This window comes from Lynx canadensis, chromosome F1 (assembly GCF_007474595.2).
Source record: "Lynx canadensis isolate LIC74 chromosome F1, mLynCan4.pri.v2, whole genome shotgun sequence".
In the NCBI taxonomy this organism is placed as follows: Eukaryota; Metazoa; Chordata; class Mammalia; order Carnivora; family Felidae; genus Lynx; species Lynx canadensis.
Window position 1 is genome coordinate 53,243,235 of NC_044319.2, and position 27,467 is coordinate 53,270,701.

At 36.5% G+C, this 27,467-nt stretch overlaps 1 protein-coding gene across 1 annotated transcript in view; it reads right to left on the reverse strand.

The window, feature by feature from the left end:
• The window catches only part of USH2A (usherin), a 739,358-nt gene that overhangs the window by 175,735 nt on the left and 536,156 nt on the right, over positions 1 to 27,467 (reverse strand). Inside the window, exons 47-49 of the mRNA XM_030302386.1 lie at positions 21,224 to 21,422; positions 17,610 to 17,778; positions 3,211 to 3,432 (exon numbers count right to left, since the gene is read on the reverse strand). Of these exons, the coding sequence (XP_030158246.1) occupies positions 3,211 to 3,432; positions 17,610 to 17,778; positions 21,224 to 21,422 (590 nt within the window). The remainder of the gene's footprint in view (positions 1 to 3,210; positions 3,433 to 17,609; positions 17,779 to 21,223; positions 21,423 to 27,467) is intronic.

Below are 27,467 nucleotides of genomic sequence, written 5' to 3' on the forward strand. Positions count from 1 at the left end.
TGGACAGTTGATGGAGGTCAACAAAATGACACGGTACTATCAAACAGTCTGAGTATATGTTAAAGTCTTCCTCCATATATATCTCACTGGAGAATGCATAGAGGGGTGCCTGGGTGGCTCAGTCAGCTAAGCATCCGACTCTTGACTTCAGCTCAGGTCATGATCTAACAGTTTGTGGGTTTCAGCCCCACATCAGGCTGCATGCTGACAGCGCAGAGCATGCTTGGGATTCTCTCTTCCTCTCTCTCTGTCCCTCTCCCACTCACCAATTCATGTGTGTGTACTCTCTCTGTCAGAATAAAAACTAAAAATTAATAAAAGAATGTACAGAATGGGTATAGTGTGGATCCAGGTGGGTGATTTATAACTGCATAGACTAGTAAATGCCTTGGGAACACACTTGAGAGTTGTCCAAAGATAAAATAAAAAACTAGAAATCAGGCATTTTTTGCCTGAAAGAAGGAGACAATCTTTCCCATACCGGGAGTACTGAAATTCAGTTGTGAATAATTTAATCAAGCATTTCTCATTTATTTAAGGGCTATGAAAATATTGGAAGTCTATTATTCTTGTTAAGATACAAGATTCAGGTACCCCCAGGATTGATACTTTTTAAATTTTTTGATTGATTAGTTTTGTTCTTCAAGTGTTCTTCTTAATAATTATCTTCAGAACTTTGACATAGAAGAAAGAGACTCTTAAATTCAGAGAACAAACAGGGTTGTTGGAGGGGTGTTGGGTGGGAGAATGGGCTAATTGATGATGGGCATTAAGGAGGGCACTTGTTGGGATGTGCACTGGGTGTTGTATGTGAGTGATGAATCACTAAATTCTACTCCTGAAACCATTGTTACACTATATGTTAACTGACTTGGATTTAAATAAAATTTAAAAAAGGAAGAAAATGTGTATAAAAATATATACAACATATACAACGGTATATAACAATAACACTATACTAATTTCAACAATTATTACTGATATTGTGGATAACTTTTTGATGTTTTTTTAAAGAAGAAATTATAGAAAAACAAGAAATTCATAGTTCATCTGCGTCAAGATCTAATGGTGTCCTGAAATTATGCTCAGAGAAAGGCTGGAGTTCTCAACCCTTGCTAGTTGTATGGGCGGATTTACCCTGAAGCTAATGAGCTTGAACTTCAGGGCCGTTTTCTGACAAGAGCCCCTTCTAGGAAAAGCATGGTTATATATTTTTATAAAATTAGCGAATGTATAATCTTTAACTACAATTTTTCATGGCCTCTGTCTCTTGCTCCTTTAACTTGCCTTGTATCTTATGTATCCTTGTATTGACTAAAATAGGAGAGTGACCATGTACATTTTTGAAATCTAAGTAAGGGGAAGTTGAGTTGGGGCAATATTTAGTTTGGGTTCAGTAGCTATGTTTATGATTTTTGTCAATTCTATAAAAAAGTCATTAGGCCTTGAATATGCCATTTTAACTTCAATTTGGAAAGATAAGAAATGTGAGAAATTACAGACTCCTAATATGGATGCATATAAGGGGAAGCTTTAAAGAAAGAGAAAGATCAGACAGAAAAATTAATGGCATATGAAACAAAAGCTGTAGAACTGACCAATAGAATCAACTGAAATATTCTGACATCAAGAGAATTATAACAAAATAAATTTTAGATTATAACAAAAGTAGTAAACTATTAAAAGAAGCTGATGGATCTCAGATTGAAGTATAAATTATTACAAATTATGAAGAGAGGTAACTCATAAATACATTGAAAAAATTTATACTTCGGCTGATGCATAGATAAAATAGTGATATCATTATAAATTATAGCTCAAATTCAGTCATAAAATGATAGCCATGAAAAACTGGTATGATGCTGTCAATTCAACAAATATTTAACACATGTCATTGCAAATTACTTTAAAATAAGAAAACTCAGGGCACTTGGGTGGCTCAGTCAATTAAGTATCCAACTCTTGATTTCAGCTCAGGTCATGATCTCACAGATTCATGAGATCAAGCCCCACATTGGGTCACTGTCAGTGGAGCATGTTTGGGAGTCTCTCTCTTCCTCTCTCTCTCCCCCTCCCCTGCTCACATACTCTCTCTCTTTTCTCAACATAAATAAATAATCTTTAAAAAATAAAATAAATAAAAAATAAATAAAATAAGATAAGAAAACTTAAAATGCCCTTAAATCTTAGAGAGATCCTTGGTAAATGTTTCTCTAAATTTGACAATAATCTAAGAATTTACATAATATTATAATAATAAACTTTGAAGCTTAAAACCACTTTTCTAAATTTCAATAATTAAAACGTATTTTGCTTAGGAAAGAATGAATTATCTTTCTATCCTTCTCATTGATAAATGGCACAAAGTCATTGCCCCATGAAGAGGTGATCAAGGGTATAAGTTAAACATGTCAGGGGGAAAAAAGAGGGATGTGAGAAGTTATATAATCCAGACATGCTGTTTTTATGTTAGTGGCATTTGCTAGATTTTATTTTTTAAATTTGTAAATTTCATAATTTATTTTCCCCTTCTAAATAAATGTTCATCATTTTATTTTCTTTCCTTAAAGAGGACCCCCCCAAATTATATAACTTTCAGGCACCCAAAAATTCATTATGGAATCTTGAACAAGTGACTAATTTCTGTGCCTCAGCTTCCTCATTTTTAAAATGTAGACAATAATAGAACCTATCTAGTAAGACTGTTATAAAGATTAATTGAAAAAAAAAAAGGATTGAGTTAGTAATGCATAAAACATTGGGCATAGTACCTGGTTGATAGTAAGCACTCAATCAATGATAATGATTGCTATTAAAGTTAGTGTTAATTTCATAGCTACCAAAGAATAAGGGAGCAAAAGAACTGACATATCATCAATAATAATTTTGTATACTGTTAGCATTGCTAGGAAATATTCTCTTGATCCAGAACCAGTGCATGCATTCACGTGTGTTTTTGTGTTTGTTTTTGTTTATGGTGGATATGACACTTCTCAACAGGAAAGAGCTTTGATCCATTTTCATGAAATGCATCCACGAACATAAAAAAAGGTGAGATTACATTTTCATTTGTTGTAGAATATATACTTAAATGTATTAGACATAATTCACATGAGCTTTAATTACTTATTTGCTTTGTATCTAGGGCAATTTCCCGACCTGTGTTTCTCAGAATCTCCACCGATTGAAAAGTAGACAAGGGCTCCTTACCTGGAAGGCGACTGTACACCATGCCTTCTTCTTCTCCACCACAGCATTCTAAATCTTTGTTCACAATCTGTCCGCCACAGCACTGCTGGCCATGGCCATCCCGAAGCCTCCCAGCACAGCAAATCTGGTTTCCTGAGGTGGAGTAAGGCATTCGGCCACAGCAGGAGTCGCCGATGCCAGTGGAAACCCGATTGTGCTGTTCATCTGGACAACATACTTCACCTGTCAATTTAGGACAATAACAATCATTGCATGAGTTAAAAGAAATATGCTTTGACTCACAAGGAAATTTTATCACAATCATCTTGCAGATGCCGACTGGTTGACAGAATTACTAGAAAGAATGCTGTCATTTTGGAGTTACAAAATTTCAAAACAATTTAAAAATTTTCAATTAAAGATGTATAAACATGGGTCTGCTCACATACACACATGGTAACTTAGAGGCAATGCTATGTTACCTATTTCCTCTCTCACCCCTAGTAAATGAACACAGTAGGTCTGGCAACATGATAAGTGGTATTACAAAAAAGTTTGCCTACAAATACTTTTCTATCTATTTAGTGTAATTTTTTTTGAAAGTGGAGTGGATTCAGAAATTAACATAAAATTGGTATTGCCTACATTATAATTTCTTTAACCAAATTTTATTTATTTAAGCAAACAAAATACTTCTGATGTGAAGCTCAATTAAATGAGAGGAGGTAAGGGGCGCCTGGGTGGCGCAGTCGGTTAAAGCGTCCAACTTCAGCCAGGTCACGATCTCGCGGTCCGTGAGTTCGAGCCCCGCGTCGGGCTCTGGGCTGATGGCTCAGAGCCTGGAGCCTGTTTCCGATTCTGTGTCTCCCTCTCTCTCTGCCCCTCCCCTGTTCATGCTCTGTCTCTCTCTGTCCCAAAAAAAAAAAAAAAAAAAAAAAAAAGTTGGAAAAAAAAATAAATGAGAGGAGGTAAAAATATTCTATATCAAGTCAGCACATTAATACTTTTCTGGGCTATCACAGACACGGAATTTCACTAGTGTAGCTGTACTTACATCCCCCCTTTACATGATATTCTGGGAAAGTTGAAACAAGAATAAAATAACTTTTTGCCTGGTGCCTTGGGATCAGAGTTTAAATTTTATAAATATCAATAGGCAGCATTTTTTTTCTTTTTTCTTTTTTCTTTTCCTTTTTCTTTCTTTTTTTTTGGTATGAAGATGCTTCTAAAAGACAGGAAAACTCCAAAAGACAAAAAAAAATTAAATTTATTCTTCTAAGGATAGCTTAGAAAGGACTACCAACTTGGTGGATCTAAAATTCAAACTGTACTTCTATCTCATGACCCAACTCTCACTTGACCTCCTCAGTTGACCTCCTTTATGAACCCTTGAACCTTCACTCTCTCCTTCCTCTTGCCTTACTCCTCTTCTTTTTCCTGCACCTTCAACAGACCCTCTTCCTTTTCTTCCACTTCCCCTTTTAAAACATATCTTTATCCCTGGACAATATCTCTTCATGTTATCCTGCGATCTGTGGTCTGTGAGTATATACACCAGCCTGGCAGGTCTTTTAGTTCTAAGCCTTGGATGGTCCAGATAAGATTTAAATAATCTAGTTAATGACTTATCAAGCCTTCTTAAAAGGAAGGCTCAAGTTCCCTGAAGAATTTAGGATTGCCTTAGGAATTTATAGTCCTGGACTCCCTTATCAATTAGTTTATCTATGTGTGAGGTCAAGATATGCCAAAACTTTGTCAGTAAAAGCAAGACGATTTGCTTACCAAAATGATATTAAAAATGTGGGACAATATTTAAGTATGGATAGATATATAAAGAACAAAAAAAAACAGATACTCTAGCAGGTATCCTTGAAGTCTTTCTTGTCCATATTCATTGGTCAAAAATCCATCCTACCAGATGAAATGGACGAATTACTAGAAACACATAACCTAAAAGATGAATTATGAAAAAATAGAAATTCTGAATAGATGTATAACTAGTAACAAGATTGAAGCAAAGTCCAAACCTCCCAACAGAGAACAATTCTGGATTGATGGCTTCACTGGTGAAATTTACCAAACATTTAAAGAATTAGTACTAATCCTTCTCAAGGCACCTGGGTAACTCAGTGGGTTGGGTTAACTGTCCGACTCTTGATTTGGGCTCAGGTCATGATCTCATGGTTTGTGGGATCAAGCCCTGAGTCGGGCTCCACACTGACAGCACAAAGCCTGCTTGGGATTCTCTCTTTCCCTCTCTCTCTGCCTCTCTCCTCACACATGCTCTCTCTCTCCCAAATAAATAAATAAACATTAAAAAAATTCTAATCTTTCTCAAACTCTTCTAAAAAACTGAAGAGGAATACTTTTTAACAAAATTTATGAGGCCAGGTTTACCCTGATATTAGACAGACACTTCAAGAAAAAAACAAAACGAAAACTACAGACCAATATCCCTTATGAAAATTGATGTAAAACTTCTCAACAAAATGCTAGTGAACTGAATTCAAGAGCACATTTAAATGATTATACCACATTACCAAGTGGGATTTATTCCTGGGAAGCATGAAAAGATGATTCAACATATGAAAGTCAATCAATATGATATACTATTGCAACAGAATGGAGAAAAAAATACATGATTACCTCAAATGATGTAGACAAAGCAATTGACGCAATCTAACACCATCCTAGTATAAAAACATTCAACCAACTAGGAATGGAAGGAAACTACCTCAACATAACAAAGGATGTGTATGAAAAACCCACAACTAACATTATAATCCGCAGTGGAAGCTTTTCTTCTAAGATCGGGAAGAAGATGAGGCTGCCAGTTTTTGCTACTTCTATTCAACATAATATTGAAATAGATAGCCAGCCAGAGCAGTTAGGCAGGACAAAGAAATGAAGGACAGCCCACTTGAAATGGCCTAAGAAAAATTATCTCTGTTCACAGACTATATAATCTCATATGTAAAAAAAACCCTAAAGATTCCACCAAAATCCTGTTAAAACTAATAAAATAATTCAGCAAAGTTGCAGAATACAAAACCAATATGTAAAAATTAGTCGTGTTTCTATACACTAAGAATCAACAATCTGAAAAGGAAATTTTTTTAAAAGCAATTCCATTTAACATAGTATATAAAAAAAACCCACTTAATAATAAGCTTAACCAAGGAAGTGGAAGACTTACACACTGAGAAGTACAAAAAACTGATGAAAGAAGTTAAAGAAGACATAAATAAATAAGACATCCCATGTTCATGAATCAAAAGACAATATTGTTAAGACATCAATACTACCCCAAATGATCTATAGAGTCAATGTAATCTGTATCTAAATCCCAACAATATTTTTTGCAGAAGTAGAAAATATATCCTAAAATTGCAATGAAATCTCAAGGGATCCTAAATAGCCAAAACAATCTTGAAAAAGAACAGAGTTGGAAGGTCTCATATTTCCTGATTTCAAAATTTACTACAAAGATACAATCAATACCACAAAGATACAGTTAACAATCAAACAGTGTGGTCCTGGTACAAAGACAGACAGACAGACCGATGGAAAAGAATAGACAGCCCATGGGGCGACTGGGTGGCGCAGTCGGTTAAGCGTCCGACTTCAGCCAGGTCACGATCTCGCAGTCCGTGAGTTCGAGCCCTGCGTCAGGCTCTGGGCTGATGGCTCAGAGCCTGGAGCCTGTTTCCGATTCTGTGTCTCTCTCTCTCTCTGCCCCTCCCCCGTTCATGCTCTGTCTCTCTCTGTCCCAAAAATAAATAAGCGTTGAAAAAAAAATTAAAAAAAAAAAAAAAAAAGAATAGACAGCCCAGTGATAAAACCTTACAAAATGACCAAATAATTTTCAACAAGGGTGCCAAGACCATTTAATGAGGAAAGGACTATCTTTCCAACAAATACTGCTGGGAAAAGTAAATATCCACGTGCAACAGAATGAAGTTGAACACTTTCCTTATACATACACCATATACAAACATCAACTCAATGTGGATCAAAGGCCTAAATGTAAAAGCTAAAACTATAAAATTCTTAGAAGAAACATAGGTGGAAAGCTTCATGACATTGGATTTGCAATAACTCTTGAATATGAGATCAAAAGTACCAGGCAACCAAAGAAAAGTAGATGAATTGCACTTCATAAAAACTTAAAAGTGTTATCCATCAAAAGACACTATCAACGGAGTCAAAAGGCAACCCATGGGAGAAGACACTTGTAAATCATATAAATAATAAGAGACTAATATCCAAAAAGTCTAAAGAATTGCCACTTAACAACAAAAACACAAACAACCCAATTAAAAAAAAATGTCTAAAGCACTCTTATAGACATTTCTCCAAAGAAGATATTCAGATGACCAGTAATCATATGGAAAGATGTTGAATATTATTAATTATTAGGTAAATGCATATCAAAATCACTATCAGATATTACTTCATACCCAGAAGAACAGCTATTATAAACAAGCAAACAAACAAACAAAAAACCCACAGAAAATAATATGTTAGCGAAGAATTTGAGAAATTAGAACCCTTGCACATAATAAACTTGCACATTGCTGTTGGGAATATAAAGATATTTTTTTAAATGTTTATTTATTTTTGAGAGAGGAAGACAGAATGCCAGCATGGGAGGGGCTAGGAGAGAGGGAGACACAGAATCTGATGCAGGCCCCAGGCTCCAAGCTGTCAGCACAGAGCCTGATGCGGGCTCAAACTGACAAACCATGAGATCATGACCTGAGCTGAATGAAGTCAGACACTTAACCGACTGAGCCGACTAGGTGTCCTATTGTTGGGAATATAATATGGTGTAGCTTCTGTGAAAAACATTCCAGCAATTCCTCAAAAAAGGACACACAGAATTTCCATATGATCCAGGAATACCACTTGTGGGTAGAAAGCTAAAAAAAATAATAATAATGGAAAGCAGAGACTCAAACAGATATTTGTACACCAATGTTCATAGCAGTATTATTCACAATAGCCATAAAGTGGGAACAACCCAAATATTCATCAACAGGTGAACGGATAAACAAAATGTGGTGGATACATACTATGGAATGTTACTCAGCCTGAAAAGGAATATGATTCTGACATATGCTACAACACAGATGAACCTTGGAAACATTACAGTAAGTGAAAGAACCAATTACAAAATGTCAAATATTATATGATTCTACTTATATGAAATACCTAGAGAAGTCAAATTCATAGAGATGGAAAACGGAATGGTGGTTGTGAGGGGCTGGAGGTAAAGGACAATGGGGAGTGAATGTTCAATGGGTACAGAGTTTCAGTTTAGGAAGATAAAAATGTTCTGGAAACAGTACTCGTCCTGACTGCACAACTAAGTAAATGTATTCAGTGCTATTAAACTGTGCACCTAAAACTTGTTAAAATGATAAACTTTGTTATGTCTCCTATAATGCCCCCGATTTCGAATCCAAGAGACCACCAAGGAGCCGATACCGATGCAAATGCACGAGGGTTTATTTGCAAGCTCTAGCTTGGGCCCAAGTATACCCGACACAGCGGAGCAGGGACTTGGACCCCTAGGTTAAGAGGCGTAGCAGTTTTATAGGGGCCAGTGGCCAATGAGATTGTAACACACACAGAAAGTTGCATAGTCATGTCAGTCCACACGCAGGTGGCCAATTGAATTACAATTTACCCTATAGTAATTGTTTGAACTAGCCTATCACTCTGGTCAGAATTGGCGCACAAGTTTGGCAGGCAAAAGGCGGGGTTTACATTCTTTGGCGGTTAGGGGTTCCGCATTCTGTATGAGCCGGTTTCCAGTAAGGGTGTGCTCAGCGGCTTGACTAGGGTGGGGGAGTGTCTTAAGCAATAAGCAGGTCATGTGGGGGTTGTACATGAGACGGTGGGTGTAGCACAAAATGGAGTTAGTCTTGCTCTGCTTGTCCAGGGGTAGGGGATTTTTGTTAAATTCCTTGGGTCCCACACTCCTTTACCACAATAAAAAAATCCAGTTCCATAAACAGGGGAAACATAATTCCATGCCTGGCCTCAACAGACCACTTAGCTACCACCAGGAATACTTTGGCCTCAAGAGAAATCAAGACTTCATAATTTCTCAGAAAACAGAAGATAGGTTAGTAGACTGTGCCGTCTCTAAATCGTAAGAGCTTGGTGAACATTTGGAAGAGACTTTGGCTCAGAAAAAAAAAAAAAAGGAAAAAAATAGATCGGATTAAGAGCCTTTCAGATTAACCAATTAGATAAAGCAAAAAACAAGGACACATCTGTGTCTAGTCTACAAAAAGACAACTGTCATTATTATAAGAAAAAGGGCCATTGGAAGAACATTTGCTCTACTTTAGCTAGAAAGATAGAACCAAAAAAGGAAAAAGACAAAACACTGATAACACAACCCCTGTCTGTGAGAGTAGCTGCTCTGGTCAATTCATAACTGCCTTTAACACAAAAAAACAGAACTTTTCATGCAGTTATAGAAATAGAAGTTTTCATTTGTAATTAATATTGGGGCTACATGATCTACCATAAATTCTACTATATTTCTTTTTTTAAATAATTTTTTAAAATATTTACTTATTCTTGAGAAGGAGAGAGTGTGAGCAGGGGAGGAGCAAGGAGAGAGAGGGAAAGGCAGAATCTGAATCAGGCACCAGGCTCTGAGCTGTCAGCACAGAGCCCAATGTGGGGCTCGAACCCAGAGACTACAAGATCATGACCTGAGCCTAAGTCAGATGCTTAGCTGACTGAGCCACCCAGGCTCCCCATCTATATTTCTATCATTCCTTCCTAGGAATAAGAGATAGAAATTTCAAATGCCTTTCAGACTCTGTCTTTGTCTTTGTCTTCTCTGTAATCAACACACTTTTTTGTTACTTAGTAATTCTACTCTGGTGCATCTGATGGGAGGAGATCTACCTTGTAAATGGGATGCCAGTATTAAATGTGGACCCAGAAGCTTTTCTGGAACTCCCAGAAGAATCCCCAGCCTGTAATTTGATGATGGCACAGATTGATTATCTAATACCTGATGCCTTCATGATCTACATTTCATATCTTGAATCTGTCTTCAAGAGCCTGTGGGTCAAGGAGTAGTTAGATATGGGATTCATAGAGGAGGCTAAACCCTTAAAGGTCTTTATAAATCTGGCTATGTCCTTCTTGAAACTGGCTAAAAATCCACTAAAAAAATTGCTGTTGAAGAAAATCAGGTCCATTGTATCCACATACCTTCAGAAAAGACTTGTTATTCCCCATAGTAACTCTTATAATATCCTATTTATTCCATCAAAAAGATAAATGACTGTATACCATTTTGTCCAAGATTTTAGGGTCATTAACAAGATTGTGCGTCCTCACTTCCTGTGGTTCCAAACCTAATACTATCCTCTCTTTAATCCTTGAGACAGTTACTTAATTTAGAGTAATAGAAGTATTCTTAACAGTTTTTCATTTACTCTTGCACTCAGACTTGCAGTATCTTTTTTAATTCACTTGGGATAGCTATGCCCCAAGAGTTTATAGAAATGCCACTTTAATTCTCACAACTATTTAACCTTAACCTTAGTGTGGTAAGCAGAATATGACCTCCCAAAGATGTCCATGTACTAATCTCTGGAACCTGTGACTGTGTTATGTTGTATGGCAGAAGGGGATTAAAGTAGCAGATGGAATTAAGTTTGATAATGCTATGTTAGAAAGGTTTGAATGGCCACTGTAAGCCTGGAAGATGGAAGGAGGCCACTAGGCAAGGAATGTGGGCAGCCTCTGGAAGGTGGAAAAGGTAAGAAGAAGGATTCTCTCTCCTAGAAGGGAAGGCAGCCTGGCTGACATTGATTTTCACCCAGTGAGACCCATTTGGAGCTTCTGACCTTGAGAAATGTCAGATATATAAAACTGTGTTGGTTTAAGCCACTAAGTTTCTAGAAATTTGTTACAGTTGCCCCAAGAAGCTAACATATTGAAGATACTGGATTTCCTCGTTAAAACTCCACTCTCACACAATGTGTGGTTCACCTTCTGTTATGTTCCCCAGAAAGCTTGACAAATTGATTCTCTGTGTTTGTTGACAGTAGTAGCACACAAAGGACACAGTTTCCAAGCATCCGTTTTTTTCAGAACAAAGCATACTTTCTAGGGTCTAGAGTTTAGACTGTGATGTCATGAAAAATGGGAAGTTTCTTTCTCTTTAAAGGTTGGAAGCTATTTGTGACTTCCCCAGTCAATTGTTAAAACTCAGCTTAGATAAAGGATTGCTTGGTCCCTTAGAATCAACAAGAATCAATGAGGATCTTTGGTCTCATAGGATCTCAATGTCCATTAGACATTTGATTCCTAGCTTTTATGAACTGGCTACCCTTTAATAGGATGTGATGAAAGTGGACACATTTGAGTCTTTGCTCTATAGTAATTCCCAAGAGACTCTATCTTCTGTCGCCTAAAGGATTCCTGTTAACCCCATTTAGTCTTATGCTCCCCAATTGCTATCAACTTTTCCTTCTATTTGCACATGAAAGCTTTGGGGGTTCTAATTCAGGAGCTCAGTGGAAATCAGAGACATTGGACTCCCAGTAATATTACTTAGTTTAAGTAACTTAATGAAGGTCTAACAACTAATAAGTGAAACAGATGAGATGTGAAACCAGGCAGTTTGACTCCAAAGCCCATCATTCTTATCTACTAATTACTCAGCATCAAACCAGCAAAACTCTATACAGAATTTTGTTCTTTCATTAAAATATGATCATAGACAATATTCCCTGAAATAAGGAGTCTAGTCTCTGGGACATTTTTGCTTGCTTTCTTTTAATACGAATTTTCAATGTAATTTTAATGGAGATGAATTTCCTTTCTTTCTGTTCTACCAATGTACCAGAAAAATATATTAAGTTACATGTATGCAGTCATCGCGTTATTATATAACACAATATCTCTAATGATTCAATCTAACTTAAAACAATTTTTAATGTTTATTTATTTTTGAAAGAGAGAGAGAGACACAGGTGAGCTGGGGAGGGGCAGAGAGAAAAGGAGACACAGAATCCAAAGCAGGCTCCAGGCTCTGAGCTGTCAGCACAGGGTCCAATGTGGGGCTCAAGCTCATGAGCCATGAGATCATGACCTGAGCTGAAGTCCAACATTTAACCGACTGAGCCACCCAGGCACTCCAATCTAATTTCAATCATGCAAATTTCAATCTTGACTAATGGGGTGACTTGGTCTTGTTTCTACGTCTTACTTTTCTTATTTATAAAATGGAAATTGAATTCTAAGGTGTACTACTTAAACATTTTTTTATTTAAAAAAATCATACATTGAAAATTGACCTTTTTGGGGACACATAGCTCTATGAATTTTAACACACAAATACAATTAGGATACAAATGAACTTCAACTCCCCCCAAAACTCTGTACTATTCTTTCACAGTCACACTCTCCTCCCACCCATCAGCCTTGGCAACCATTGATTTGCTCCCCTTCGCTAGAGACTGTCTTTTCATTTGGGTAGGCCATACCAATGTACTCTTACAATAAGTAACTTTTTGAAATTGGCTTTTTTCACTCATCATAGTATCTTTTTATTACTAGTAATAGATCATAGTATCTATTTATTACTAGTTTGTTCCTTTTAATTGCTGGCCAGTCTTCCTTTGTGTGGATATACCACTGTTTGTTCATTTACCCACTGAGGGACATTTGAGTGGTTTCTGGTTTTTGGCAATTATGTGTAGAGCTGCTATAAACATTTGTGAGCAGGTCTTTGTGTAAACATAAGTTTTCATTTCTCTAGGGAAAATACAGAGCGGGCCAAGGCATAATCAGTTTTCTCTCAAAATACGAATTCCTAGAATGCAAGGGGCAGTTGGTTTAGTTGATAGTCTTTGAAAGGATCCTATAACATGGTATTTATAAGCAGAAGAAAATTCTAAATTTTTAATGATGAATCTACTAGAGGCCAATGAAGGAGGAATGAGTCTACTGTGACTAGTAAAGTTACTGTACTTGTTATATTCCTTTGGGTAAAAGGACTTTCAAATTTGGTCTTGAATGTGGTTGCCCCTATTTCTTAAATCTCCTTAGCCAGAGAGCAGTCTCTTCTTGACAAACTTTCTTTAACATAATGTGTCACATGGGCCAGGGGCAGCACCAGTTAATTAAATATCACTTAGGACAACAGTGGGCTTAGAAAAAACATATCGTCCACATTTATCTATCTATCTATCTATCTATCTATCTATCTATCTTGGGGAAAACTAACATTTTTTAAAGCCAGTTTGAGGATAACAAATATTAATTGGTTTAAATATTTTAGCTACATTTCCTCGAATCCCTCAGAATCTTACTCAGTTACTGACAGAAGAAAAGGTTTTATAAAAAGAGATGTGGATTATATCAATGAGAAGCAAAACTGAATTTTTTTCCCTCAAAAAAGGTCTATTAGACATAAGATACAAGGATCAGTCACCTTCTCATTAACCTCTCAAAATGAATCTATTTCACGACAGGCTTAAAAATGTTTTCTCTCTAAAAGCTACCATGCAGTCTTAACAGTTAATTGTTATTCTTATCAAAGAATGACCCACATTAACATTTAGCTTGAGGTCATTAGCATATTTATAAAAAAAAAGAGGAGTGGAATAAGCATTCTCTCCTCTGCCACGCTTTGTTACAGGGTGCTGTGAAGGCAAGTTGTGAGAAAAAAAAATGAAGTAAATATTATTAACCAATATTTCAGACTTATCTGTAAATATCAAAATGCCTGTACCCATCTCAGCCTTGAAGTGACAGAGTACTGATTGAATTTTAATTGCATTTAGATGCAAGATGGCTTGGGGTCACTATGCTTCTTTCTTGATGTAAACAGTGTTAAAGTAGTTAACAAAGACCATTGGCTGAGCATAGAGGTTACAATATAATCTCTTCATTTGGGTACATTGAGATGAATGATTACGGCAAAACACTCTCTTTGATTATTCCATGAGATTGGATTCTTTTTCCCTTGATACCATGGTAGGCATTCTAATACTGTGAAAAATGAACTAGTTAAAAGGAGTCCAAATTGGGCCATGCTCAACAGTTTGGAAGATATTAAAATGTTTGAGGTTTGAGTGAGCATGTGGCGTATGTGCATGTCATATACAGATGATGAAGGTTTTAAAAACTCTGTGTCAAGGGGAGTGTAGGCAGCTCAGTCAGTTGCACATCCAACTTTGGTCCAGATCATGATCTCACAGTTCATGGGTTCTAGCCCTGCGTGGGGCTGTGCTGACAGTTAGGAGCCTGGAGCCCGCGGGTCAGGTTCTGTGTCTCCCTCTCTCTCTGTCCCTCCCCCTCTCACGCTCTGTGTCTCTCTCAAAAATAAATAAACATTAAAAAAATTTTAAAAACTCTTGTTTCAAAAGTTACTTACCAAAAAGTTGTGAATAATGTCAATAAATGGTTTAGTTCATTTTTTAGGGAGAAAAAAGTTAAATTTTATTTTCTTTTTTTTAAAAAGATCATTTTCTTAGTTTGAAATCTGACACGTTAGGATTGAAAAGGTGACAGGCAAATCTCCTAAGAGTTAATAGCTGTGATGGGTGCAACCAAGTATTTTTCATCAAGTCAAAGGGACAGAGAATATTTTCTCAGAGTGTAAACAGTTAATTACAAATCATAACATCAAAGATTTTAATGTGACTTAGAAATAAAAACACCATTATCTAACTCTCTGCTAGAATTAGAGAAAAGCCTGTGTAATCCATTGGTCTGAGCAACAGGAAGAAAACAACAGAACATGCCCATTTCATCTATTTAATTATATTTTTCAGGGCAACTTTTTGCCTGGGAGGGAAGACAGGAAATGTAGTTGAAAACTCCCCAAGTGCAAACTATTTTGAGAGAGTAACACATTTGGTAGAGTTTGATTAGTTGCTAACGTTATGATTTCCAGTATAAAGAAGTTATCCATTTTCTACAAAATCCTTATTTTCGTCACCATTGTGTTTTCTTACTTGGAAGATCTAGTTGATTAAGAGTTATTCAATTATGAAAGTATTTTTGCAAGAGAATAAGATATAATGGTATGGTTGTAAAGACAGATTTTTCTATTAATATTAAGGAAAAATTAAGAAGAGTAGAGATTCTCTGCTTTGAATAAACTTGCATGGTATTTAATTACCTCACCTTTCCTTTTTGCTCCAGTGTTTTGCCAAAGAGATGCTGGATAAGACAATTTCTCCTTTCACTTATGCTGGGTAAATGTATTTATGCCAAACACAAGGTAAAATACCTGAATTAAGTAGATGTTTGGCATAAATTTCATGTTAAACTAGATATCTCAAAGCATTCAGCTTTTCCTGGGCATCTGAACACTTAACTTTCTTCTCTTTGCCTCATATCCATTTTCTGTGTTTCTGAAGACATAGGCATTAAACTTAGGTGGTAGGAAAAAAAAATCTGTATTGTCAATGGCTTTTCCAGGATAAACAGTAACTGCCAATGACGATAGTGAAGATATTTAGAAGTCTGGAATAGTCATTTTAAAAACTATGTTAATACATATTAACATATATTTGTTATGTAAGAGTAACTATTTTGCCTCTCTTTTTCCCCCATATTCATTTGTTTTGTTTCTTTGATTCCACATATGAGTGAAATGAGATGGTATTTGTCTTTCTCTGACTTATTTCAGTTAGCATAATACTCTCTAGCTCCATCCACGTTGTTGCAAATGGCAAGATCTCATTCATTTTTATGGCTGAGTAATATTCTATTGTATATACCACATCTCCTTTATCTATTCCTCAGTCCATGGGCATTTGGGCTCTTTGCATAATTTGGCTATTGTTGATAATACTGCTGTAAACATTGGCGTGCACAAACTCTTAATTACAGAGCGTAAACTGAGGGTTGCTGGAGAGGAGGTGGGTTGGGGGGTGGATTAAATAGGTGATGGGTATTAAGGAGGGCACTTTTTGTGTTGAGCACTGGGTGTTTTATGTAAACTAATATTGTACTGTATGTTAACTAACGGGTATTTAAATAAAAACTTGGAAAAAAAAAGTAATAAAGTAAATAACAGATTTCCGCCCTCCCTCCCCCACCCACCCAAAAAGAGTAAGTAGAGTAGAGCATGGGTTTTGGAAAGACACACTGAAACGTGTCCACTCCCAGCTATGTGAATCTGGCTATGTTATTGACCCTTTCGGAACTCGTTTCCTTGTTTGTAAACTTTAGAGAAAATGCCAATCTCCTAGTTGTGAAAAGTATATAAGGTATCATAAGTAAAACCTTTAAATACAGAACCTACCAGAGACTTTGTGTTTTATAAATACCAATGGTTATTGTCTTTATTCTCAATTGCATTCACTGGACATTGTGTAGTTGAAAGTTGGACAATGGTTTATTCAGTCAGCTGATAGAATTAAAAAAAAATAGGGTGAGGAGGGAAAGATCCCTGTTTGCTATTCTTTGCTGCAACCCTCTTTTTGCCCTACCTAGCCTGATAGTGGACTAGTCTCAGAATTTGGGTTTCTGATACATCCGGGAACAATACATAGTCCAGAATAGAAATGGAAGACATGAAGAATGGCTTCATGCAGTGGAACACTTAGAAATTCACAGAATTTATGGTGAAAATTTTTAGCCACATGATTGAAATAAAGTCACAAAATAAAGAGAGTTATCCAGGTCTGGATATATTTCCTTACGTAGTAGATACTGTAAGTCCCTTGTATTCCCTCTCTTTTTTGTACCTAGTCCTGCTTAAATTTCAACAAAGCTGAGGGAAGAAATTATATTTAAAGCAGGCCATTGGCTATGTGTTAGTCATTGAATATTTGTTGTTTAGGTGCTTGAAGTAGTTGGCTGGCATGAGTCATGTGTTGGCTTTTTCAGCTTCCCAGACTACCGATGTAGGGGCCAAGGGCAGCCTCCCCAAAATGAGCCACACTGGAGCGAAGATTATTTTGAGTTGAAGGCAACTGAGACTTTGCAGGCTGAAGAGAAACTTTTGTCCCTCCCTTAATTACATAGAATAATCTAAATTGGGGGTCTTTCCCAGAATAAGGGTTATTAGCAGAGATAAATTTCATCTGAATGACCCATCTATACAGCAGGGCAAACATCTAATTACAAAACATCTACTCTTCTTTCTACTGCCCTGTGAAGTGCATTCCTTTCCTCTGATGTCTCAGAGCCCTACACCCTTACCCTTAGTTCAGAATGACGTGTATACTTCATTTTGCCTGGCTGCCGTTGGAATTTCCACGTCTGTGCAGATTCCTCGTACATATGGCATTAAATTGGATTTTCTCCTGTTAATCTGCCTCGTGTCAATGTGATTTTAATGCAGCTAGAGGGACCTTGAAGAGGACAGGAATTCTTGCTCCCTGATGCTGAGCACACCCGGAAATGATTCTCACCTGGTAGAATTCTGATATAATACCCAGAGCAGCAGTGATGATTTGGTTGAGCCTCTCGTATTCGGCCACCACAGCAAACCCCAGTTGAATTCAAAACGAATGGGATATACTTCTCTTCACAACAGTGGTGCCCAGGCTGGGGGTCATGGAGGACTCCATTACAACAAACCTGAAGTTGGGAATTGGGATTAAAGAAATATGAGCACAATTCAAAGTACTATACCATCCTATCTCACGTGATACAATTATGTTCTAATAGGCCTTGACCTGAGACCAAATGTAGTACAGTATTGATAAAAATTCAGAAGTTTGAAAAATGCATTTCTCCAGCATCATTTAAATTCTATAAATGCTATCTGATACCATGTAACTTTTTAAGACTTTAAACATGCTTTGTGCTCTATTATATTATCACACTCTATACATATGAATTATCCTTTGAATGTCAGTGCTCCCAATGTAAAGAAGATTTAGAATTGTAAATGAACAATTACCTTCATATATATGTTTTTATTTTAATGACTGTTTAATTTGAAAACACATTTATGGAAACCTGTCTCTCACTGATCTTTCTTTTCCTTTTAATAAGTAGTATTGTCCTTATAATTTAGATGATCACTTATTTATGAACCCAATCTTCAGACAAGGAAGTCTCAATAGTCTAACATTTATATATATGTATATGTGTATATATATATATGTGTGTGTGTATATATACATGTGTATATGTATATATATATATATATGTATATATATATATATATATAGGCCACCACATTAAAAAAATTATATGGAAATTAATTTTGAAAAGCCCTTTCAATAATGTGTTTTTTTTTTCCAGGAGCTGTAGAAGAAATTATGTGCTTCAACAATCAAATAATTATTTGCATGCTCACTTGAGGTCTGAGAGACTGACACTCCGTATATATAACAAATCAAATGCTAAATAATTGCTGAAATGTAGCCTCAGAACCTACACTTGGCATAAGTCACATTAATTAGATAGAAGCTTCCCGTGGCAGACAACGGCAACCACTATTTAAGAGGTGTTTCTCTTTTTCCATTTTGCACATTGCTATTTCTAGCTTGCACCCACATATGATTCAAGCTAAATATGAGGCAGTAGAATGTGGACTCTCTAAGTCTTCATAAGGGCCACTAGCTTGGGACTTCATTCATTTTTCAAAAATCATCAAAGATCAAAGAAACAGGGCCCTTAAAAATCAAAGTCTACCCTGTGGTTTGTCAGCTAGCCATACTAAACCAACTGTAATGAATTTCTTTTTCTGTATTTAGTTATTAGCAATGAGGATTCAAAATTAGTCTAATGCCAAAGATACACCGGGTGATTCTTCTCTTTGATGTCATATCCTGTATGAAAGGTGAATTTTGAAATCATGTCCCATCTTTAAGACTTAAGCAAAATTTTTTTATGTGTTTCTTTGAGATTTAAGGATGCTGGTCATTTTTGCTTTCAGGGTAAAACAACACATGCCTTCCTCTTATTTTTTGACAGGGACCTAAAATCTTGTCCTTTGTTATACGGTCTCAAAGTATTTGTTAAAGTCCAATTCACATAGAGTGTGTTTCTAGATACTTAAGCACATCTAGCCTTTTCTTTTAGCAGGCTTGTCTAGTACTTACATTTTCTTGTGAAACTTTCACTGAAATGTTTATTTAAATTTTTTTAAATGTTTTTATTTATTTTTGAGACAGAGAGAGACAGAGCATGAACAGGGGAGGGGCAGAGAGAGGGGGAGACACAGAATCGGAAACAGGCTCCAGGCTCTGAGCTGTCAGCACAGAGCCCAATGCAGGGCTTGAACTCACAGACCGTGAAATCATGACCTGAGCTGAAGCCGGACGCTCAACCAACTGAGCCACCCAGGCGCCCCATCACTGAAATGTTTATTAAGTGATGATGGCCCCTTAGAATTGGCTCTTTCAATTCCATTGCCATTCTCAAGCTCCTTTAGACACATGAAATTTATGCCCTTTTTCTAACCCCCTTAGGTTTAGATCATTGGTGGTTCCCCAAAATGAAATTTTAAGCAATCGTTTCTCTTGGGAGGTCTCCATATAAACAGAATATTTCTTAATCTATTAATTCAGTCTTCAAGTTAGCTGCCTCAAGAAACCTATATGGAAATTTTATTAAGTTGAGCTGATAAATGTGTACCTAATATTTGAAGAGACTTTTGCTTATCTTATGGTTTCGCAAAGCAAGTCTGTAATCTAGTGATTCTCAAAATATGGTTCCTGGAACAGATCCTGGCTGGTTTAGTATGGCTACCAGAGGCATCAGCTGGGAACATGTTAGAAATGCAAATTTTCACGCCCCGCCCAAGATTTCCTGAATCAGAACTTCTGGGGCTGGGACCTGCTATCTGTGTTTTAACAAGCCCTCCAGGGTCTGATGTTCACCAGGGTTTGAATACATGGTAAAGTTTGTATGCGTATTTAAGTCCTCCTGGTATTTAAAGTGATTTAGCCAAAAAAATTCTTAGTCTCCTTTCTATCTCTCTCCAACCTCTCACTCAAGAAATACATATTCATAGTGAACTCTAAGCAGAAATTTACAAACAATTGCTTTCTCTTGAGATTTTAATTGACTTCCTTTACTCTTTTACTGTCAATATCTGTGTGTGTCCTTAATCCTTAAAATAATAAGCCTTTGCTTAATGCATCAAAGATTTCTTTCTTTCTCCTAGAGAACATTTTTAATAGGCAAATTTATTCCAGCATTTTTCCCTTCAGAAATACTAAATTTTATTTTATTTTATGGATGTATGTTCATCAGATAGTGTACACTTAATGGCCTAAAGTAATGTAAAACCAAGTCATAATGACAATTCTGGAGCCTAAGTGTCAAAAAAAAAAAGTGTAGTTAGTAACTGTTAGTTTTATAACATTTCTTAGATGATAACTACTGCTTGGCCAGTGTCAGCTGTAATATTTTGTATTTTGATCCATATTGCTTCAACAACTCACTTTCTTAATTACTGTGTCTTTCTGCAGTGAATCTTTTGAATTTAGCAACAGCTTTAGTCATTAAATGTGTGATGTTGTTGTTGACAAATAGGAACATTATTTCATTATATGAAATCCTACCTTCAAACTAAGGATTTTCTGCATCGTTTGTCAATAAAACCCATTTACAAATTCCTCTGTCTGGCTGTATTATTGATCTGATTCCTAAACTGCAACTAATATGAACATTAATCTGCAAATGGCCATAATTTTAAAATATTTCTGACAAACCATGGAAGGTCCTGTTCACAGTTACTCATCAGTGTCAGGTAAACAAACACCCACTTGTAGCTGAATGGATTTGTTGTAAAGAAAACTCAAGTCATTCAATCAAATACAAAGTCGGGAGTTCCTTACCATTTCAATAAACTAATATTTCCTGTGAAGATGATGAAAAAAGAGAAGGCTAAGATGCTCATGAGGATGACAGGGTTTTTATAAGCATCCTTTCTTTTCCACAGGGTTCTCCTGATAGACTAGTGGAAAAATTGATCATGACAAACCATGGTTTAAGAAGCAAGTGATTTCACCTGGAGTGTTTAGTGAGAAAATCATATTTCAGTGACTCATTTGAAAAGATATACCTTAGCTTCAGGAGAATAACACTTGTGTCCACAGATAGCTTTTGGTTTTTGACACTTCACTGCCTTGCAGAGATCACTACTGTGGTCCTTCATTAACTTCCGGGTTTTAGGGCATGAATGCCATGTTTTACGTAAGAGATCATATCCGAGAATGATGCCATTTGGCTTCCCTGGAGACATCCAATCAACTTGAAGGGATCTGCAATGGATAGAATAATCAATAACTCTGAAAAGACAACATTTAACATTGCTGCCATCGGCCTCATGTACTCTCAATTAATCTTCCAGATTGGTCAAAAGGTCCATTTTGTCAACAACTTCTTAATTAAAAAGCTGAAGCCAAAGAAGTTATATACTAATGTATAATATGCTCATATATGTTACTACCAGATAATATGTTTGGAGAATCAATGAAAACTAAGTAAGCTTTTGGGAGGATGACAAATGGCAAGAGTCCAGTGATCTCCCACTTTAAATTTTGGAGACCAGAAGAAAGTACCATTGTTTTGGCTAATCAGGAAAATCAACAGAAAACTTTGGTTTCATAAGTAAAATTAAGCCACAAGTAATAAGACTTGGTAAGTAGCGTGGAAATTAGAACAGGTGGCAGACCTAATCTCTACTTGAAATCACCTTCTCCTTTGCCAGCCCAGACTAGCGATGTGTCACATAGTTGCCCAACGATATGCAACTATAAAACCACAGTGGAAGCCTCGGAAGGTTCCGAGGCAATTTCAGCTTTCTTGGCACAGCCACTACTTTGCCCCTTTCTCTTCCTTTCTGCTAAACACGATGTCTGGAACTTCAGTAATCATCTTGCAGCCACTTGAGAAAGATCAAAATCGTCACAAAAAGGCCACCATGTTATTTGGGTAAGCTGAACCAATGCCAGCAATAATGTACAATCTCTACAACTATTTACTTAAACTTCTGTTGTTGGGTGTTTTGTTACATATAGCCAAAATAACTGCTCATATTGATAAAGTCTTGTTATCAATAGATAAACTTATCTCTTATTAAAAGTAATTGATAAATTTATTTATAAATACAACTTATAAATTTTATCAAATGATAAATGATAAAATTCCTCTCAATGACTGTACTTTGATACACCTTAATTTTAACTTCTATAAACAGACTTGTTTCTCTAGTAATTCTTCTAATGTTACAGTCAGACATGTTTTGTGGTAAGGAAATATAGGAATTGCAAGTTTCCACAACAAATATCTTTACATTATAATATTCTAGGAGATGTGTGATTCTTAAAAATTGAGCAACAATTTCATTCTAAGTATGGGTATACTTTTCAGGGAGGGGTTGGTATGCAATGAGGGCATAATATCTGACTAAAACTTTATTGCACTTTCAATGATCTATTAATATTTCATTTGTTGAAATGAATGAAATCAGAACATCAAGCTTTCCAGTAGGAATCAGCCCTGAATAAAATGATTTACTCTCAGGTTAATGCTATAGAACTTTAATTCTGCACTTAGGACTACTTGCCAGAATGATACAACCTAAATGACATAGCCATACTATCTTTAGTGTTTTTTAAATAAGCTCTATAAGCAGAATAGTTAAAGTTTTTAATAAAGCCCCAGAGATTTGGATATGACATATTCTTGCAATTTAGCATGGCAAGGGAAGCCTACTATTTGCAAAACACTAGGTAATGCAAAATAATAATTATTTTTATTCTCATTGTTTTCAGAAAAAGGGGTGGAACTCTGACATGCAAGATTAATTCTATTTTTATAATTCTAGAATTTCCAACTACAGCAACTAACCAAATGACAAATAGTTATAGGGCATTTTTATACAGAACACTCCAGTAGGTACTTCGAAGGAGAGCAAGCACATATAAGCTTAGTCCCTATACTTTAAACTCTCCCCAAAAAAATCTCACAATAACTCATGTGACCACTTTTCTGCCATTGTGCTAAATGGTATTTTTGTTATACCTTTCATTTTAAGAGGAAATATATCTTTACAGGCAAAATTACTGGACCCTATCAGAATTCCAAGTGACATAATATATTAGGAATTCAATTAAGACCAAACATTTACATTAAAAAGCAGCAGTCAAGATAAACCTTGACATTTTAATAGACTGCTAAAAAAAAGAAAATTATTATTTCATTTTCTTAGGGGTACAAACATAACACATTCACTAATAAGACTCTGTAGATAGGAAATTAATGTCACCTACAAGAGAGCAGTTTCATAGGTGACTTCTGTAGTCACCATTATTATTCTAAGGTCTTTGTCCAACTCTTAAAATTAATTCCACATTTTCCAGATACCTCTTTTGTATTCACTGCATAATCAACTACAGGAAAGACTACATTTAAGTGACATTCAAAGGTCTGACTTTTCCACAAAAGCTGATGAACTAGGAAAGTCTAGAAAACACCATGCAGAATACCACACCATTGTAACTTTTCTTTCTAGCAGAGCAAAACTGTGAAGTGAGACTGCTTATATTTTTAGCGATAACATGAACAGTTTTGTTCTTGAGGATCTGAGTCTGAGGCACGAAGGTAAATGATCAAAGAAGAGTAGTGAGTTTAACACCTATACATCTCTCATTAGAACCAAGGAGAGTGACACTGAAAAACCTTTTGGTTGCTGATTTCAAATGAAAGACATCTCTGAGAAACACGCACCATTATAAACGGAATTGGTGGTCTCATTCCTTTGATGTTTAAGAGCAAAAATAGAAGAAATGTTCTTATACCATAGGAATGAATGTTAAATATTGGGGAAACAAGCTGAAGCTTTTTGGTATAGATTAGTAAAGGTTGCATGCTCACACAGAAAAGTAAACCAACAGTGAATCCTTGAATGAAATATTTTGCAGATTTGTTCATAAAGTCATGATTAGAGTTTATTTAACTCCCAGAACATAAGGACTATGATTTAAGCTACCTTAATAAAGTTTCTGGTGAAAACTACTATATCTACACACATTTTGATACATGGATTCATTGATTATTCAGACATTTCAGTTGGAGTTATTTCCTTTAATTATGTCACCCTGTTAGTAGATTTACTATTCTATCTCTGTTACTATTCTCTACCACTGTAGTCACCACCACAATGATCATCATTTTCAGTCCTTACTTCAAGAAGTATAAACTAATATTGAGGATAGAAAGGAGTATGGGAAAATCATTTCTTTATCACCTACCTTGATACAGGTGAATATTAAAATGTTACAGGTCAGACAAAATTTTATGAAGAATTAGGGTTCCCACTGGTATTCTTCAACATTTTATTCTATTATTACCATTTGGTCAAAATGTTCTTGTTTAAGCCAAAGGAAAAAAAAATCTTCATATACCTTAAGATATTAATTTAAATTGCTATAAATTAAACAGTTCTGGATTCCTTGATCATGTTTATATAGACCCTTTTTTTTTCTACTCAACTTGGTCATTTTGGTCAATTATTTATGTAACACTCAAGTTCTTCAATTGTATTCCAGATTATGGCTATCATAAATGATCAAGTAACTTTTAATAGAGGACTAAATAAATGTTGCATGATGAAAATATTAACTCTCAGCTCTAAAATCAAGTCATTGAATATTTATCTATTAGAATGTTTAGCATAACTTGTAATAGGTGAAAAATCAAAAGACAAAACCTGTGTCCTTGAATAATAGGGAATACAAAACATGCAAACACAAAGCATGTAAATGCTATATGGCAATTGAAGTCAAGTATTTAAATGTGTTTAGGCTACAGATATTATAAAAACACATAAGCAAAAGTCCTCTGTTCTAGACTAAACAATGAGGGTATCATGGAACAGATAGATTTGGACTTGAATTGGTAAATGAGGAAGGGAAGATTCTGTGCAGGAAAATCAACATAAGCAAATGTAAAGGGTGGGAATCAGCCTCAGTGTGTATGGAAGAGTAATGTGACCAACTTGAATGAATAAGCTACATCCAGCAAAAGAGGAGGGTAAATTTGAAAAAAAGAAAAAAGTTGATGGAGTCCCTCAAACACTGTGCTGAGTTTGATAGTGAAATAGTATGATTGTGCACTGTTGTCACTCCTAGACTACAAAGCCTTATTAGAACTAACACCCTGACATGCTAGAGTGGAAGAGACCAGGGCTAGAGAGAAAGGTCAGTGAACTACATTAGTAACTCAAGTGCAAAAGATTGTTGAATGGAGTTCCGCTCTTGTATGGGGATTTGAACTACAGCCCCAAACTGAGGATGACAGGTAATGAGTTCCTCCTTTTAAACATGGTAAGTATTTCACTTCTAAATGGAACAGCAAGATTCTGTTGAATCCCAAGGATAAAACTCTTTAACATTGACCTGTCACCCAAAACAACCAATAAACAGAATTCTAGGAGAGTTTTAGAAAGTAGGAAATTTAGTGAGTATTTCTTAAGTACCTCCTATATGCCAGCCCTGTTCTTTACTTATCAGTGAACAAGACAGCTAAAGCCCCCTTTTTTCATAAAACTTACATTTTTTTCTGGGAGAAGAGGGACAGTAAAGAAACACATAAGTGTATCATACGTCAGGTTGGTGGTCTAGGAAGGACTGGTTCTTCTATGCAGAAATTCGACAGAAGAGGCGAATCAAGCCCGGAGGGGTTTCTAGTTGGAGGGAAAAGCTGTGAGGCAACCATGTGCTTGGCATGTTGAAGGGCCAGTGAATCTAATAGGGCTGGATTGGACTGCACACAAGACAGAATGTGGGAAAATGAGATCCTATGGGTATAAGGAGGGTGGCATGGGTGTTTGCTGATGATGTAGGATTTTCTACAACACAGAAACAACTGGATTTGTTTTTGAGTGTGTTGGAAAGCCATTGGAAGTTTTGAGGCACAGAGTGAAAGAGGAGTTATTTACATAGTGAAGAGTGGCATCAAACACACGCCCTAACCCCTGCTAACATCCTAGGGTCGGACTGAGGAAGGCATTCCAAATATGTCACTTAGAGAAACTGGAGGCAGAGAAATTGGAAGCACTTGTTTCTCATGTTTGGTACTCACTGAGATACAGAAATGTCTAAACCCAGTCTGCTGCTGTCCTTGGAGGATAGTAAAGAGTTTGGGGAGAGCTTGACATTGATCTTGACAGTCTATACAAGCAGAGAAAAGGTGCTTGACTCTCCATGAGAGAATCCTGATGGCTAGGTATTGTCCAAAGTAGCTGCAACAAAAAGGTAAAATAAAGAGTGCCTCATGGCACGGATCAATGAGCTTCAACGGAACCAGGAGATACCTTGCGAGATGACTAGGCTTGAGCCAGCTTGAGGGTATACTGTTCATGATGGCAGCCTTCTAGGAAGAGGAGACTCCAGCAAGAAGAGTCCTTGGGATGCCCTACTCTGTTGGGACCACAAGAGATCAGCTATAGAGGGCAGCACTCGTGTCAGGGAAATTGACTATGTGGAGATCCTCTTGGGGCCTCTCAAGGGAAATACAACTCTCCAGGAAAAGTGCCACCTGATATGCAGAGGGCTTTGAGGGTTGCCCAGTGATGGCAGTGAAACAATAACATTGAGAGGAGACACACTGGATCAAGGGGGATAAGAGGGAAAGAGCAAGGAGAAGGGAATAGACAAGCTGTGATCAGGCATGAGTCTGTGAAATGGTAGAATCTTTGAACCAGACTTGGGCTTAATAATTTGCTAGAGACAGAAAAGACTTTTTAATACTTGATCATGAATCTCAATTACCAAAGTGAGACTCATAACTAAAAATAATTCAAAAGCCATAAGATGTTTCTGAGAGGCTTTCAAGAGTCGAAGAGAGGACAGCCAAAGGATTATGTATAAGGCAGCAAGCAGTGGGCAAAATGCAAAGCCTTTTCCTCTTTGTATCTCATTGAATTAAGACCCCTGCAGAAACAGGTTACATAAATTTAAATGATGAAAACATGAACCAGGGTGGTGGTGGTGGTGGAAATGAAGAAGAGAGACACATATAGGAAGATTGAGCAAACTCAGGGGATTAAAAAAATTCAAAGAGGGGCGCCTGGGTGGCGCAGTCGGTTAAGCGTCCGACTTCAGCCAGGTCACGATCTCGCGGTCCGTGAGTTCGAGCCCCGCGTCAGGCTCTGGGCTGATGGCTCAGAGCCTGGAGCCTGTTTCCGATTCTGTGTCTCCCTCTCTCTCTGCCCCTCCCCCGTTCATGCTCTGTCTCTCTCTGTCCCAAAAATAAATAAACGTTGAAGAAAAAAAAAATTTAAAAAAAAAAAATTCAAAGAT